Raw genomic sequence first — 16,582 nt, forward strand, 5'->3', positions numbered from 1 at the left:
GACATGTACAGACGTGCAGTCTGACTTGCCCTGACAGAAGTACAAGTTTCACAGAGCAGAGTGTGGAACTATTTGGGTAACAATTCTTAGTCAGGTAAGATCCTGGATGTTTCTGGGAAAAGGATTTTCTTATTTTCCTTTTTTTTTTTTATAAATGAGGTTCAGAGTGACTGAACATTCTGCAGGGATGAATTTAGGTGTTCATTCAAGTGTGGAGTCAATTGTTTACTGCCTGTCGCAAGAGGATGCAAGTGATTGTAGCTGCTGCTCTCATCTATATGGAAGCTACTGCTGTGCAGGTTGCAGTTGTGATTCTTATTTATACATCTTATTGTTAAAGAAATCAGTATCTAACATGAGTATATTCTAAATCTAAAAATCTTATTTTAACTGATTCTTTCTCAACAATATTCAGAAATTACTTTGCTTTTAATTAGCAATTTATACAATGAGAGCTACTGTGAGGTTAGGGTGTATGGTGAATCACGAACCCAGATCTAATATATCCACCATGTGGAAAGTTGTCTTCTGCAGGTAGTTTCCAGCCACAGAAAAATTAAAATATGAAATGATTGGTGCAGGGAAAATCAAGAAAATGCTTTTCAGTGTTTATTGCATTGCCTCATCTCATGTCACCAGATGACAGATGTAGCAAAGTGTCAGTGGACTTCCAGCTGTTCTGTGCTGAAGGGAGAAAATCACTGATTGTAATCTTAATTATAAATAATCTTCATTACAGTTAATTGCAGTGAGTGTTAGCCTAACTAGAGGATTCAGCTTCTGTGCATGGTGCTGTAAGATGACTCTGCTTTGGTCTTCTTCCTCTGCTGATACTGTGGCTACGTGCTCAGAACAAGCCCCAGTCAGCTCCATCTGTAGCATCCTGCAGTACTGTGTAAAAGAAGACAGTTTTGATAGGAAACTGCTTCTACTTCTGGAAGAAAAGCACCTGTGCATTTCTGTGAGTTCTTCTTCTGCCACTTGGAAACGTTCCACTCGTATCCTCCTGTCAGTCTGTTTTGCTGCCTCAACACCCTATGGGAGCTGTTATGTGTGCTTCTGGCTCAACTATTGTGACTGGCAGATTCGTGATGTTGGGCGTTTCTGTTAAAGACATTGCATTTCTGCATGGTTTCCCCTTCTATCCTCAAAAGTTGTGATACTGAACAACTGAAATGAAATGTAAGTTGCTGCTCTGCTTGCAAAAATTGCTGAAATCTGGCTAAGAATCAGTCAACAAATCTGATAAAGCTTACTGACATAGAAGCATGAAGTGTCTGAAGTGTCGTGAAGTGTCAGCATGAAGTGCTGAGAAGTCAGCCTGTATTTTGAAATAGGACTGATCATCTCATTCTCGGAAACAAAATAATAAAATGTGGAGCAGTTGACACTGTAAATCAAATTAGTGAGTCCAGGCAACGGCAGTGTCTAATGCAATCAAGAAATCATAGAATGTTAATAGAGTCCTGTTAAGGTGGCTGATGCTAATCTGTTGGCACAGAAGGAAGCAGACTCAATCAGACTGATGTATTGGGGTGATGCAGTGCAGTGCAGTCCGGCCAGCAAATCAATGTGGCTGTGAAGAGCTGCTGCAGGGAGCTTCCATGGACTTGTGCTGCTGACTGGGGCTATCTTTACACTGCTCCTAAATCTAGAGGCATTCCTAGTGCGATATAATAAAACTGATGCTGTCAAGGGCTTTTCTTACAGCCAGAATTTATACCTGGAGGTTTGAGACTCTTTTCCCTGCCTTCCCTTCACATTCTGCATCAAACTCTGAGGTCACTGTAAGCATGAGCTTTCGTTGTGAGGCCAGCACTTTTACTGATTTCTAGCCAGGCTAGTGGCAGTTCTTCTCCAGGGAGCTGCTGTTTTCTTTGGAGTATTTGTGAAGTCTTCATGATTTTATATTTATATAACTTCCATTCTTCAAATGGTGGACTCACTGTCCCTGGAGGTGTTTAAGGAAAGGCTGGATGTGACACTTAGTGCTGTGGTCTGGCTGATGTGATGGTGTTGGGTCATAGGCTGGACTTGATGATCTCGGAGGTCTTTTCCAGCCTCGGTGATTCTGTGATTCTGTGAAATGGAAAGGTTTTTATTCTGGAAAAATAAAACAAACAAAAAACCAAACCAACAATCCCTGCAAACCTTTTAGGATCTTTTTTTTTCCAGATAGAAGTTCCTTCAATTTTACATTATTCTCCAGGACATGCTTAATCCAGACTAAGTAGTGCTAGAATGGTATTGGTTAGGTAGCTGCTTATGGTCTTTTGAAGTTGAAAGTGTTAGTGCAACTGCTGGCATTATTTTCCCTGATGGGAAGCCCTGCAAAACCTTTTAGGCTCTTTTTTTTCAGATAGAAGTTCCTTCACTTTTACATTATTCTCCAGGACATGCTTAATCCAGATTAAGTAGTGCTAGAATGGTGTTGAATAGGGAGCTGCTCATGGTCTGCTGAAGTTGAAAGTGTTAGTGCAACTGCTGGCATTATTTTCCCTGATGGGAAGTGCATTTGTATTTGCTTCTGTTTTCCATGGACAGCATACTGTCCTGGAGGTAAACACCTTAAAGTTGTCATGCCAGAGTCTTTCAAGTTTTCACTTTTTCTATTTGGGGCTCGTACAGATTATGTGAAAATCTGCATGTGCTTGTTGCTGTGTTACATTACCCTGCCTTGAGATTCACAGTCTTCGTGGCTGGTGGGGTTTAAGGTTATTACTAAGAAACAGGACTGTTTTGTAGAAACATATTTAAAAATGCCATGCTTGGAGCCAGTTGTTCTTTGTATCACCTTCCCTTGAAAACCAAAACAACCTATATAAGCCTAAAAATTAACACATTGGAAGATATTATCCCCGACTATCAAAGAGCAAACAAAAGAAAAAAAACAAAAGAATTGAGGATCAGGAAAAGAGAGCAAAACCCAAGTAAATAGGATAGATTGTGGTAAGAAATGTCTGGGAAGGAATAGTTAATAATACGAGGAGATACTGCACAGACATTGTGCAGCATCATCGGTAGATGTGGATCCATTTTAAGCCAAGACAGTGAGTTTACACCGTATCAGTGCGCTTTTCTGGGTGGGACTGTAGCTGACTGGGTATGTACTGACTGAACAGAATCCACTTTACTTCAGCTTCACTAATTTGGCTATGAAAATGTGAGCCAACCCAAAAGCCCGGCCCAAGAGCCATAGTACCAGTACTGATGAGCCGTAGGGCACATACAGGCAGAAAGTAGTAACATCTGCGAAGGCTTATCTGCCTGTCTGGAGATACAGGAATAGCTTTGTCACTTGGATTGCTCCGCATAAGCACACTTTTTATAGAGCAGAAGCTGGCAAGATGCTTGTGTTACCAAGAATGAGAACATGTAAGCGGCTCACAAAGGGAAAAAATGACTTTAAGGTTGTTGTAGATACATCTATATACTCGTTTCTTGACGCCTGGTGCAGTGAGGTGTCTCTCTGTGGGACATCTAGGCCTTCAGTATTACAGTAAAACTTGGGATGCCTCATACTTTCTGCTTTTCTCAGTGTTCTTTAATGGACGTTTTTCTCCTATAACTGTCTTATCCAAAGACTGAATTTTGCAAATTCTCCTTTTCCCATCTGTCACTGGCTTTTTTGTGGTGCTTTCTGTTCTCATGATTTGAAATTTTGGAATTCCTGTTCTTCCAAGCATTGATCAAATGCATACTTTTATTTGTTAGAATTACAGAGTAGTTTTCTTTCTGCTGCTATTTTGATGACTGTAATAAGTTTTAGGATATATATACATGAGTAGAGGAGCACCAAGGTGTTGTTTGGTAAGGCATAATTCCGTTTGCTGTTCCCTATCATTAGTGAAAGGTTCCAGAAATCTGTAACAGTAAATGTGATGATCTATATGCATTCTCTGGTAACTGCCAGGTATTGTTGGACACATTCCCAATACACACTGTACTCTTTTAACAAACACTAACTCCTTAATAACCAATTATTTTGAATGTTGGGGTTTGGTGTTTTTTTTTAAAGCTATTAAAATGCTAGTAACTGATTACTATTTTTACACTCTTCTTGGCCATCTAAAATCTGCTTCCTGCTACCACCTTTCATTTATATTTCTGATTAGTTCAGCTATAAATGGAGCAAAAGTAGGACAAAAGGCTGTGACCTAATGGCATGTTCCCCCAAGAATAATGTAGAAGGATGCCTCCCCTGCTCGAGTTGCTCTTTTACTACTGGGAGAAAGAATGCTTTTGTGGACACGGCCTCAGGATATTAGATTTCAGGTCAAATGTCATCATTCGGAGAAACTAATAAACCCAAGGACACTGTCCTAGTTGGTAAAAAGAGTCCTTTCTGCAATAGCTGTAGTGTTTTAATGGGTATGGTGGATTTGATCCCTGGTGCCCTATTGATTTGAGGAGACTATATTGTTAATATACGGAGTATATTCCACTACTGCTTTCAAGCATTGGGCTGCTGTAGATATAAGGAGAACTGATGTAGTTATGCAGGTCTGGTTTGCTAATTACAAGTTAGTTTGTGATAATCCATTGGGAACGTCTAAGCTGTCTGTTACTGTACCTATTATAATGGGGTTTCACCTTCCTGTCTTCAGATTAAAAGCTTCAGGCTCCAGCAAAACAAAGCTGTCTGATGAAAACGGATCAGTGAGTGGAAATTCAGTAGTTTGTCTGTAAATCTGTGAGCTAAATAGGATGACACTTCTTTTAGAAAAGAAATTGAATTTAAATTGAAGCTATTGCTATGTTCTGGAGAAATGCTGCTTCGTGTCTTGGAAACAGATGTCCAGTTCGAGTGTTGGAATTGAACTGCCCAGTGAATTCAACAGGGAAGAATTTATCTTTTTGAGTCACTTTATTAGCTGAGAGTGATGCAGGCATGTGTTTAACAAGAACTTGTTTTACTCCCTTCTGTTAGGTGGAAGCAAGAGATGTAATTTTTGTGCCATCCTGAGAATTCTGACTGACTGTCTGTTGAGATCGAAGTATGTGCACTGACCAAAATGATCCTCTTGAGCCTTCTACACAAGCTGTTTATTAATGTATTTTTCTTCTTTAAGCCTGGAGCAAAGGTGAGCATTGCCTTGGATTAATGTGAGTCTGTCTGTGTTTCCAGTTGGCCCACGCCGATTCAGTGGTGCTCAGTGGCACATGCAGAACATCCTCAAAGACTCTGTGGAGAGCTCTGATGATGAATTCTTTGATGCACGAGGTCAGTACACATTTTTGTCCTCCTCCCCCTATTCTTCCCCTAATTTTGCAGCAACATTATCCTCATCAGACTGAGATGTGGAAAAAAAAAAAACCAAACATGTGGGATGTTCTCTGGAATGGACCTAAACTTACAGGAGATGGGTAGAGTGCTGAGGTGGATGAGTGAGACGGCCAACTTGTAAAACCAGCGGCCTAGGTTTTCCACTCTGGGTGGAATCTCTTGTTCAAGAAGCAGCAATATCTGAAATTGTGGATTTAATCAGGTGAATCCAAAATACAAGGCTCCCTACAACATCTGATCCTCTTTAAGATGCCAAGTTTTATTCTGAAGTGGGAGGAAAGTTTATAAGTTGTGTGCATACACAACCTCTCACCTACAGTGGGAGACGGTGGATTTGGTTTTGTTTGCAGGAGCTAAACCTACTGCTTTCCTGACATGTTTAATTTGCTTTTCTGAAGAGGGGGATTAACTCTCCTACTGTTGTGAAATCCAACAGTAGGATCTTTCATAGTGCAGGCTATTGAGATCAGACGGAACTATCCTTATGTCCTCATGTTGCCTGGAAGTCAGAAGTGAAGGATGATGGAATAAATTTGTTGAATGTCCTTTAGCTTTTGTAGCAAACTGTTTTCATTAAGCACAAAGCCATCCGTATGGCTTTGAGCAACCTTATGCAATGGAAGATATGTCTGTTCATAGCAGGAGGGGTTGAATTAGATGGTCTTTAAAGATCTCTTATAATCCAAACAATTCTATGATCCTATGAAAAGGAGGGGATTTCCCCTTCCCCAAAATACTTATTGAGACTTCTTTTCTAGTTTAAAGTAAACCTTATTCAAAGTGGAAAATTCGTGTGTCCCATGGGAAATTTGGCTTGAGTTTGGATGTACTTTTTATTTTTAGTTTGATTGCTTCATTAACATCACACTCAGCAGACGTTCTGCTGATGTCTAAGTGCAAAAACATTTGCATGGCTAAGATTGTCACTCATTTCCTCCCACTGTTGATATTTATGGTACAGAGAGAAAAATCTCCTCCCTTCCTGACATTCTGTTCTTCTTGAATAGGGCCTGTTTGTAAGCAAATTAATTTTCTGTTATAGGATGCTTTTGCTTGAGTCTCATTGCTGTGGGCCGATGTGGTGCCAGGAGCCGCATGGTGGCATTGCAAATGGCCACTGGTGTTTTTAGGGCAGTGTTTGGCATTGAACGTCTGCTGTCTTGCAGTAAGCTTCGTATTTCAGCATGTTTGAATTTTCTATGTGGGTGGAATTGTTGCAGGAGTGGTTAGCGACCGACTCTTGAGTTTTCATGCTGGCATAAGCTTGAGTTGAAATTCAGCTTGGAGGAGCTGTTACGTCAGGAGCTTTTTAGTTGCTTTAAAAATGCAGAGGGTGGGAGGCAGGCAGTGAAAATGAAACAGCTTTCGTGGGGAGATCAGCTCTGCATTCTGAATTGTTTGGATGCTCTGAAGCAACCTCACTGATAACTCACTGATTTATTTCTGTGAGCTCAAATTTACAATGTTATTTTCCTAAACAAACTAGTTTTGCAGAGGCATAATTAATATTAATCAGATCATTACTGTGCATTATTCAAAGTACAGGTTTGGATCCAGGATGCCATGACTAAAAGTTTATATGCCAGTTGCTCTGACAATGATGATGACTTTATTTGATGGGAAACCATTTATTTTTCATTTTCCTTTCTGTAAATTGTCTTCTGTAACTGTAAAATTTATGACAACTTTAAAGTTGAAAGACAAGCTGCTTACATGAGAGTCAGATCTTGTATTTTTTTTTCAGTTGCCTTTTCCTCCTCCTGTAGGCAACAGCCTCAGTCAAACAAGGAAAGAAAATTTTTCAAAATAGAATGGAATTTGAAAACTTGGCACAAAATTCTGGCCTCACCTAGAACACTACAGCTGTCCATTGAAATCAGGGCAGTTCTAAGTGGAGATGGGTATTGGAATAATCAAATCAAACGGTTTGTGTTTTGTTGGTCAGGTATAGCAGGATGAAACTATGTGATATGTTTTATTCAGGAAATCTGGTGAAATGGTTTAATAGATCCTGCTGTCTTTAGAATATGTGAAATTGAATGTGGTCTTCTTTAGAAAGCATGCTTGCGTCTTCTTGTTTTATCACAGCTAGAAACTAATTGCTGACTGTACAAGTATGCTACAGCCACTGGACAGAAAAAAGAGATGTACATGTCTTCTGACTTAATTTGAAAGAATGTGCTCTTGTAGGTTTTTTCCTTCTTTTTATTTAAAAAAACCCCTACACCAGAATACATACCGAGGAACAAAATTCCCTCATTCGTTGCCTGTGTTAATAAGGTGTGTATTCAGTTCAGACACTTTTTGAAGTCTGAAAGATCTGATATGCATTGAATATTGGTTTTCTTCCCCGTTTCTGTGCAGTAAGGCTTGCGTAATAACTACTTGGCTGGGCTTACATAATAACCACTTGACTGGTGTAGAGGGTTCTATATCTCAGAATCAAGAAGCGATCCATGAAGAGTAAAGAAATAAGTGACCCAGAAAAGTAAATAAGTGAGAGGGTTTTGAAAAAATTTATAGGCACTGAGGAACAAAGGCCAACTATACGTTGTCTGATGTCATGCTGCCAGCTCATGCTCAGCCTGAAATCAGCTCAGATCTGCGCTTCTGATCTGAGATTTAGCAACCCATCTCTATTTGAAGAGGGATTTGAGAGCTCTGAGCTCTCTGTGTGTGCATGCACAAGAGTGCATGTTTCAGGAAATACATTGCTGAGCACTGATTATTTTCTCGCTCTTCTGAACCAAGCAGCTGTCTTACCTGAGAAGGACTTAGCACAGGGATGTTCCAGCTGTCTACACAGAGAGGAAAGAAATATGGATGTTGTAAGCTGATTTGTCCCTTATAATCTTTATTGTCAGTGGGTAGGCACACAGACACTGCGGCTGGTACTCATATGATCCTTGCACTTAGGGGTTTTTTTGGTGGTATTTATTTGTTTGTTTGTTTTGTTTTGTTTTTTTCTTTCCCCAGATTGATGCTTCATTATTATAGCAATTTAACATCAGATTAGGAGTGCTGTAAATTGTCATAAGTACAAAGCTGATGGGGATGTGTAACTGAAATTTTGAGGAAGAGGCTGTGTGTGGCATATGTATGTAGATGCGTAGTTTATTTGGTTTTTTAATCATAAGAATGGCAGCTAGTTGTCTTGTGTTTTGGAGGCAAAACCAAAATCTCAAGGTATTTGTGTCACGTTTCATGAAACACTGTGCCCTTGAAGTACATCTCAATCTCTTTGTACTGAGGGAGCTAGGAAACAATACATTAATTAATAGTTACAGAAAAGCTTTCTCCATTCTTGTCTATCAGGTCTCCAAGCTTGGTTTGGCTTTGCCAGTTGGGAGGAAATCTGCTCTTTTGAGAAGGGGCTTTTTAGCTATGGCAGAATTGCGTGCTTCTGCCAGCAAGAAGGCTGAAAAAGGCATAAAAACTTTTGTCATTAGTTTGGCCTCCTTAAAATAAACCTTATGGCCCTGTTTTCTATATTACTATGTTCATAGAAAGCTGAATCTAATTGATGTGGGGTATGTATTTCAAGCCAGTCTCTGTGTGTGCTTTATTAAGATTCTTACTTGTGAAAGAGGCTGGGGTAGCTCTCTGCTAATGAAGAGCTGCTCTTAATATGCTGCACCTTCCTCTCCTGAAAATAGATCCACTAGTCTCATTCATTTAATATTAAAATACTCTGCTGAGAAGCTTGAGTGTTATTTGGAAATGCTGCCAGTGAGCTCAAGTGGAAGTTTGGGAGGTCTAAACACCCCTGAGTGTGTTTGTGCTCTTAAGGCAACAGGATGATGCAAAATTCTGTTGTGCTTAGCAAAAACCCTCTTAAGGTGTGAGGATGCTATCCCCCATTCACTAAAATAGGTGTGTTTTAAGAAAAGGCTGTGTTGCAAAGATGGCTTTTGAATGTCTCAGTGTCAAAGTATCCATCTTTTCCTGCCCCTGTCACTACTGTACTAAACCCTTTGCAAAGGGATGTCTTTTGCAGCATTGTCCTTGTCACCTTTCATTCAGACTAGATGGGTGGAGACAGGCTGAAAAAGTTGTCTTGCCCAGAGCCATAAACTACGTCAGTGGCTAAACTAGAAGAAAAATGTGTCTCACAACAAGAGTGAAGCTGATTGTTCCCTGAGGAAATGGACTTTGTGCTGGAGAGTGCATGGTATATCCCCTTCTTCCACTACCCAAGCTTTGTGATAGTGAAGCTCTTGCTCTCTACGCACCCCTAAAACTGGTTTAGTAGCTGCTATTTCCCTGTACCTCTTACAGAGGTAATCAGGACTCCTGGTGTTCATGCATTTTTGGAAGAATGGATGGAGAAGGATATTATTTTGTAGGAAATTCCTATGCGAGATGGTTTAGACTTGAGCTTTTCTGTTCATTGAGAGCCAGATATTGTAAGTGGACTTTCAGTTCTGGGTGACAAGGGAGCTTGTATCATAGGCAGAGGAAAGCGTATGTATGGAGTAAAGCAGTTAGCACTGTTGATGGATTGAACAGCACCAGAGAAGCTGCAGGAGTTTGTGCTGCAGTGAGGGGAACCTGTCCAGGAGAAAGGCCATGGCTTTCAGCTGGAAATGAAGTATCTTGATACCCTTACTCCGTCTCTGGTATTACATTTTCTGCACTATTTCTTACCTGTGTTTCTCACCCATTCTCTGTTATTTATACAGAGTGCTTCATCAGTGCTCGATGTTCTTGCAGCCGAAAGGATTTTCTGCAGCTGGAGCTGAGTACTGTGTTTCTTTATGGGAGAATTTGGAAGCTATCCCAGCCTCCACACCTACTTGTGAAATTTGCGCTTCAGCAACAGCCTGAAGTAGGAGGCAGAGGGCACAGCAATGGATACTATTAAAACGTTAAACTAGTGGCTGCTTTTGCTTTCTGAAAAACGGCTGGGGTCAAGCCCCAGTTCCTCAAAGAAATTTCTGGCTGACAGCCTTGTAAACAGATCATCAAGCACCTGTGTTTGAGATGGAGCAGCTGTACATGCTTTGGCTATTGATTCGTCAGCCCTAGCTAGCTACTTAATTTAGTGAAAGCTGTAGAGAAGGAAAGAGATAATATTTTGCTGTGTTCATTTTGCCCAACTTTCCTTTGTGCCTTGCTTTCCATGTGGCATGGGGTAAGTGTTGTGTTGGGTTTTTTTCGCTGTGTACTCTCCCTAGGTACAAAGACCATTCTGGGCTGTATACAGCCAGGCTGAAATGCTTTAAGTAAATTTGTTTGGAAAGGATTAATGCAGCCTTCTTGCCAAACAGCTGTCACATTGAAGGGTAGTGTTTTCCTACAGCGTCCAGGCCTGTTTGGTTTTGGTTTTGAAAGAGAGAATATCTGTGGTTTGTGTTTTGTACTTTCAGCTTTTCCTGCCACCCCCTCACTGGATGGGATCCCAATAAAAGAGGCAGTTCTCTGTGCTGTGGGCTTGGTGCCATTCTATTATGTCTCTGGCTGAAAACCTAAAGCTTTGTGTAGCACAGGTGGCTTTTTTTTAAAGGGGAAAAAAACATGCTTGAAAAGCCTTAAACTGGTCTGTCTGTCCATTCTCTGCATTTTGAATGATCTGGAGGGAGGGAAGAAGTCTGACTACTTCTGTTACTTGATATTAATCACTCAAAGTGATTTATTATAATTTTTTTTTAAGTAACTGCTCAAGATAAAGGGAAAAATTCAGACAGTCCTTTGTTTTCCATGGTTTTCCTTCACACAATATGTGAAGCATGTCAGTATACTGTAGGGCATATAAATAAGCAAGAGGCTTCCTTGGAGACTCCTGCATATGCTAACCTCTTACATATTCCCATTAGGGACCATAATGAGTGTTTATTTCTCTCTCAGTTACTAGTACCTATCCTTTTTCTCTTGTTTGTAACTGTAATTTATTCTGTTCTCATTTTTTCTCCTACAGAAGAGATGGTGGAAGGAAAAAGTGCCATTCTCATAGGCATGAGCCAATGGAATTCAAATGACCTTGTTGAGCAGATAGAAACAATAGGGAAACTGGAACAAAATCAAGGTAATATTTAGCTTGCCTTACATATTCATTTAAAATGTACAAGAAGATCTGACTACTGAAGCAATTAGTTGTCGGATATTATGTAAATAGTCAATAAAAATGTTGTTTACGGTATCCCATAGTTAACAGATTTACATAGACATTTTAGTGCTGGAAGTAAATTGCAGCAATCTCTTTCAGGAGGAAACTTCTTCTCTGGCAGGTAGGAGATACAAATTTATTGATGTCTTGGTTTGAGACCCCCAGGATAAAAATTCTCAAAGGCTCCTGACACTGGTGGCAATGACCATGGGGAAGAGGGGCAGCTGTGCCTATGGGGAGGAGAGGATGGGTCAGGTGACACAAATGGACCAATCACAGCATTCTATCCCATGGTGGCCAGTATAAAAGGGCTCCTAAGAAAAGCCCTGGGGCTTCTTGTACCTGCTGGGCAGGGAGGGTTGCCATGGGCTGTTTCTCACTCTCCCTGCGTTGCCAGTGTTCCCGGCTCCTGTTTTCATACTGCAGAGGAGCACCGTTCGATGGGACAGGTTGTCTTCCCCTGCCTCCCTGGGTGGGAGCAGTAGAGCTCCTTTTCTCTGTTTTGGACTATCATCAGGACTCTGGGCTTCAACACTCCTGTCTGCTGCCAAGTCTAGTTTGGGACTTTATCTTTCTCTCAGGACCTACTTGTCATCCAGATGTGGTTCCAGTATTAGTGCATTTTCTTTTATCTTTGAGCATATTTGCATACTTGTATGTCTATGCCTGTAGCTGGATGTCTTCATTGTTACTGTTAGTAGTAGTTGGTTTTTATTCATTAAACTGCTTCAAGATTTTTTTCAACCTTAAAGTCTCTCTCCTGGGTTCTTCTGTTATCCTCCCCTGGGAAGGTGATGGGATGATTACAGAGAGCGTCTGTCAAAGTTCAGTGGCTGGCCCACCCTTGAACTTTGACAGTTGACTTCAGTGGGAAGTCAGTGTTGGACTCAGCCACAAGACCACAACCTCTGCTTTGCATGTTTCCTCTAATCAACATATATAAGAAATCTGTTAGTCGTTGCCACGGGGTTATTTTGCTCTTTGAAGTCAGCAAATCGTTGTCTGGAATTTTTGAGGGGACGTGTGCTTGCAGGAGGATTTGGGGGCAGATTTAGGTAACTGTGTCCCACTGAGTGGGTAATGGGTGCTGATACACCAGTAAGAGTCTAGGACCTCAGGCAAAAGCGTAAGCAGTCTTCCTTAGTTGTTACTTTGTCTCTTACATTGCCTAGTCATTTGAAAATTAAGATTACCTCATTGGCTTTAGGAGGGAGAAGGACCCAACTTCCTTATCTATTGGTGATATGGGGCTGGTGTCATGGTGCTTCTCTCTAGCCTTTTAAAAAATTTGATGAATTAGTCCTTTTTAAGAGCCTTCTCAGGAGGATTTTCTTTACAGGTTTGCTACAGTCCTGAAGACAGCAGTGAACAGGTCTATTTTAGTATACAGATATATAAAAGTTATATTTATGAGTCGCAAACTTCTTGATTGTAGACACAATACACCCGATGTATTTACAGTTGTTAAATAGGTAATTAGAGAAGGCTTCCCTGTTCTGCATTTGCTATTAATGATATCAAGACCTCACATATGTTGCTTGGTAACTTCATTTGCAGTCATAGGTTCAGTGACAATTTGTAAGAGATGCTATGTGTTTTATAAATATGCCATTTTCTCTGCCACAAAGTAGCAAGAAAAATTAATACAATACTGCATCAAATATGAGTTGGTCTTCTAAGTGACTTGCTGAGAACCGGCTATCCTTACATTCTTGCAGATATTTATGTTTCTTCTAGGGCTGGCAAAGATTTAGAATAGTTATTTTCATTTTAGTATCCGTTATATGAAGATCACTTTGTGCTTTTCGTAGTGCCCTTTGTGTTGGGCTCTAAGAAAAGTGTTATAAGAGCCTGTTTTTAAGGGTTTCTGCTGTTAAGAAACAAGGCTGGTAAAAGGATTGTTGTTTGCATTATGCGGTGGAATAACTGCAGCAAAGAGAATGTGAGACCCAGGGTTGTGTGGAAGATCTGTGCAGAAATAAAATGAAGCAGTCCCCTGAGTTATGGTCCATCCTTTACATAAAAGGTTTCTATTTTCATTTAATCCCATTTTCAGTGATGTTTTGTAAAAGAAATTGTCATCCTTTCTCGTCTCTTACTTAATTTCTGTTCACACACAGCTGTTAGAAGAGGCTCTGGAGCCATTGTGCCTAACTCAAAGCATTGGATGTGTAGTATGTGTCTACATTCTGATAGTGCTTCACGTTAGCTCCTTGGAGCTTACTATGACTTTTAGGTCATAGTTCATTGTGATGACTTTGACTATTCTGGAACACAAATGTCAGGCAAGGACGGAAGTTGTTAAGAACTGAGCTAGCTCAAGTCTGAGCCAACATTACACGTACCATATTTCATTACACCAGAGTGTGATCTCACTGCTTCAGTAATGCAAAAGAAAGGAGAGTTTTAGCTGTAACACTGACTGCCAGTTAAAAATTTTCCCTGATGCACCCCTGCTAAATACAGCAGATTTATAAATAGGCAAGACAATTAAGTACATTTCCTTCTTTCCTCTGACACCTTGTACTCTCAAATGTAGTCCTATTGATTAGCTACTTCTTGATCATTCTATTTTTAAATTATTACTTTTTCTTTTTTTCCTTCACATGTTCATCTGTGTCTTACCATTATGGAATTATCTGCTAAATGCTGTCAGGTTATATTACAGTGTTGCTAGTACAGATAATTGTACCGTGCTTTTGTTGCAGCTCAGTGACACTGAATCAGTGTTACTGATTCAACAGTTGTAGAGGAGTCTGGTTAGCAACTGTCAAATACAAATGCTAAAGACAAAGAAGGGAGGAGTAGTGTGTTTGAAGGAAGACTAGATTGCCTTCTGTGCCACAGCATGAAGATAGTTTAGCCTTGGCCTGATTGTTTATAGTAAAAATTTAAAAGTTCAAGTAAAGCTGGGTTCTCTCTTTAAAAATGTAGGAAAGAGAAAGATGTCCTGTATGGCTTATTTCCCAGGGTACTTGACGTTCAGTGGAGAGAGGTGAGGAATGCGATCTGCCGATTTAGGCAAACCTCCTTGCCCTACCCACCCCCCACACCTCTCCCAGCTGGATTTGCTTATGGCTCTCAGAGAATGATGAATTCTTTGGCTTTGGTTTCAGAGGGATTTGTTACAATTCCGTTGGTCTCTAGGGTCAGAGGTTTTGCAAATGTGCATATATGCTAGTGCATATGTGGATAGCAGATCACTGGTTTTTTTCGTGGTTTAATAAATTGATTAATAAAGCACATAATTTTGGGCTTTTTGAACAATTGAAGATGTATGAGAAGATGCAGTGTACTCTGGGCATGAAGACCCCCTGGACACTGTTAGAGTAGTGCTGTAGTTCAAATGTGAGACAGACAAGGTCCTCAGGAACTTTATAAATGGCAAGCATATAATTTAATTCAGTCATTGATCCTCAGTGAGTACAGCTGAGAGCACTTGACCAGCACAGCCTTTCTCATCAGAGGTAGTAATAAGTCTTTGCGGGAAAACTGCCAGCAGCCTTTAAATTTATTAAGTTTTCATTATAGGAAATAACACAAACAGCAATCAAGCTGAATTAAAAACTCATACAGCTGCATAAATTATGTTGATGCAGATGCCTTCCCTGTTGTGGAACAAAAGCATTTTCACACATCATAGTCATGCATTTAAATTCATTCCTGGTGGAAAGTATCTGTCTGTTAGGCTAAGGAAAATTGCTGGTACTGAGCACTAGGAGCAAATTCAGCCTGTTGGATTTCAGTGTGTTGCGTTTCCTCTAGCCATCTTGAGTTCATACTTCAAGTATATATCGTTAATGTTTGTAAGGTTGAAGTTGTTGATTTGTGTTTGTACTCATGACAGTGCAGTGAGGTTGAGGTGAAGAAGTCTTTGCAAACCTGGCAGACTATTGGAATACTTTGAATTCAACATATGCTTTATATTTCATAACTTGAGTTTCTTTTTAGTGGAAAATTAGGATACTATACATTTGAACTGGCAAGCCAGGCAAATACATGTTGCAGAAGAAGTGTGTAATTCAATCCAAGCTAGTAACCGACATACACATTTAAACTTGTGTCAACATTTCAGAGGGTGAAATCCTGGGGGGAAAAAGTGGCTCGAGTACATATATACCTGTGAGGTCAACTGCGTAAGACTAAAGGTCACGTGAATAGTAGGGTTGTCTTCTCTCCCTCAGTTGCCCGTCTCTTGTTGTGTTTGGCCTCTATAAAATGTAGACTCAAGAGCTGGAAAGCAATACAAGAGTTTAACTTACCATTTCCTTTTTCTTTTGCCTCACACACACAAATTTAAGAATGAGGGAATCCAGAAACATCTGAGATGGATGAAGAACCATAGATCTCCACAGGGATATAAGAAGTGTGCCTGCTGTTGCCGGATGTTAGTAGTCCTGCTACAATTCAGAGAGCAGGCTTTACTGCTCTTCGCCCTTCTTTTTGTCACTTCCTTCCTCTCTCCACTCTCAATCCATCTTATTTTTCTAAAGAGTAGAAGAAACGTACAGCTTTCAAGGCATGGACAGTGCCAATGTATCTGGGCTTTGTCAGCTGGCCACCACCACACATCCCTGAACCTTTAATTGTAATGAACTGCAGTAAAAAAGAAAGTTAGTAGATCAGATTTGCCCTTCCTGAGCTGGTAACTTCTGCGTTGGGGAATTTTTTTCATCTCTACCTTGCGAACTGGTGAGCAGAAGCAGCTGACATTTTCTGGACCATTGCTGCAGACAGAGCTGCAGTGCAGAAATTAGTGCAAGCTACATTGCAGCTTCAGGCCTCTTGTTTTTGCATCGGATCTAATAAAACATGCACGCTTTATGGGGTTTTTTTGTCTTGTTTCTGCTTTTATATGTGGCTCTCTGGATTTCTGCCTGTCCTCAGTGAGCCAACAACCATTGCTGGACAACTGATTCCTGGCCATCTTACCAGAAATGCCAGGGTGGTTTCTTCTAAGCAATGGTTACTAGGCATTACTTTTCTTGTGCTGCCTTCTTTCACTGAGAGGTGATGCAGAAGGTGTCTGCAAAGGAGAAAGCTTTTCTGTACACCAGCTGTGCCTACCACACACCACTGTGCCTACCTTTGCCTGGCGGAAAAGGACCTGGGGGTGTTGGTCGATAGCCGGCTGAACATGAGCCAGCAGTGTGCCCAGGTGGCCAAGAAGGCCAACGGCATCCTGGCCT

The 16,582-nt window shown here is 40.6% G+C and overlaps 1 protein-coding gene across 1 annotated transcript in view; it reads left to right on the forward strand.

Annotated features, from left to right (window-relative positions):
• Positions 1-5,089: 5,089 nt before the first annotated feature.
• The window catches only part of LOC104278482 (membrane-associated phosphatidylinositol transfer protein 3-like), a gene marked incomplete at both ends in the record, with an annotated part of 36,015 nt that continues 24,522 nt past the window's right edge, over positions 5,090-16,582 (forward strand). The window contains 2 exons of the mRNA XM_009875469.1: positions 5,090-5,224; positions 11,205-11,312. Of these exons, the coding sequence (XP_009873771.1) occupies positions 5,090-5,224; positions 11,205-11,312 (243 nt within the window). The remainder of the gene's footprint in view (positions 5,225-11,204; positions 11,313-16,582) is intronic.

The sequence above is a fragment of the Apaloderma vittatum genome, unplaced genomic scaffold, assembly GCF_000703405.1.
Source record: "Apaloderma vittatum isolate BGI_N311 unplaced genomic scaffold, ASM70340v1 scaffold6828, whole genome shotgun sequence".
NCBI classification, from domain to species: Eukaryota; Metazoa; Chordata; class Aves; order Trogoniformes; family Trogonidae; genus Apaloderma; species Apaloderma vittatum.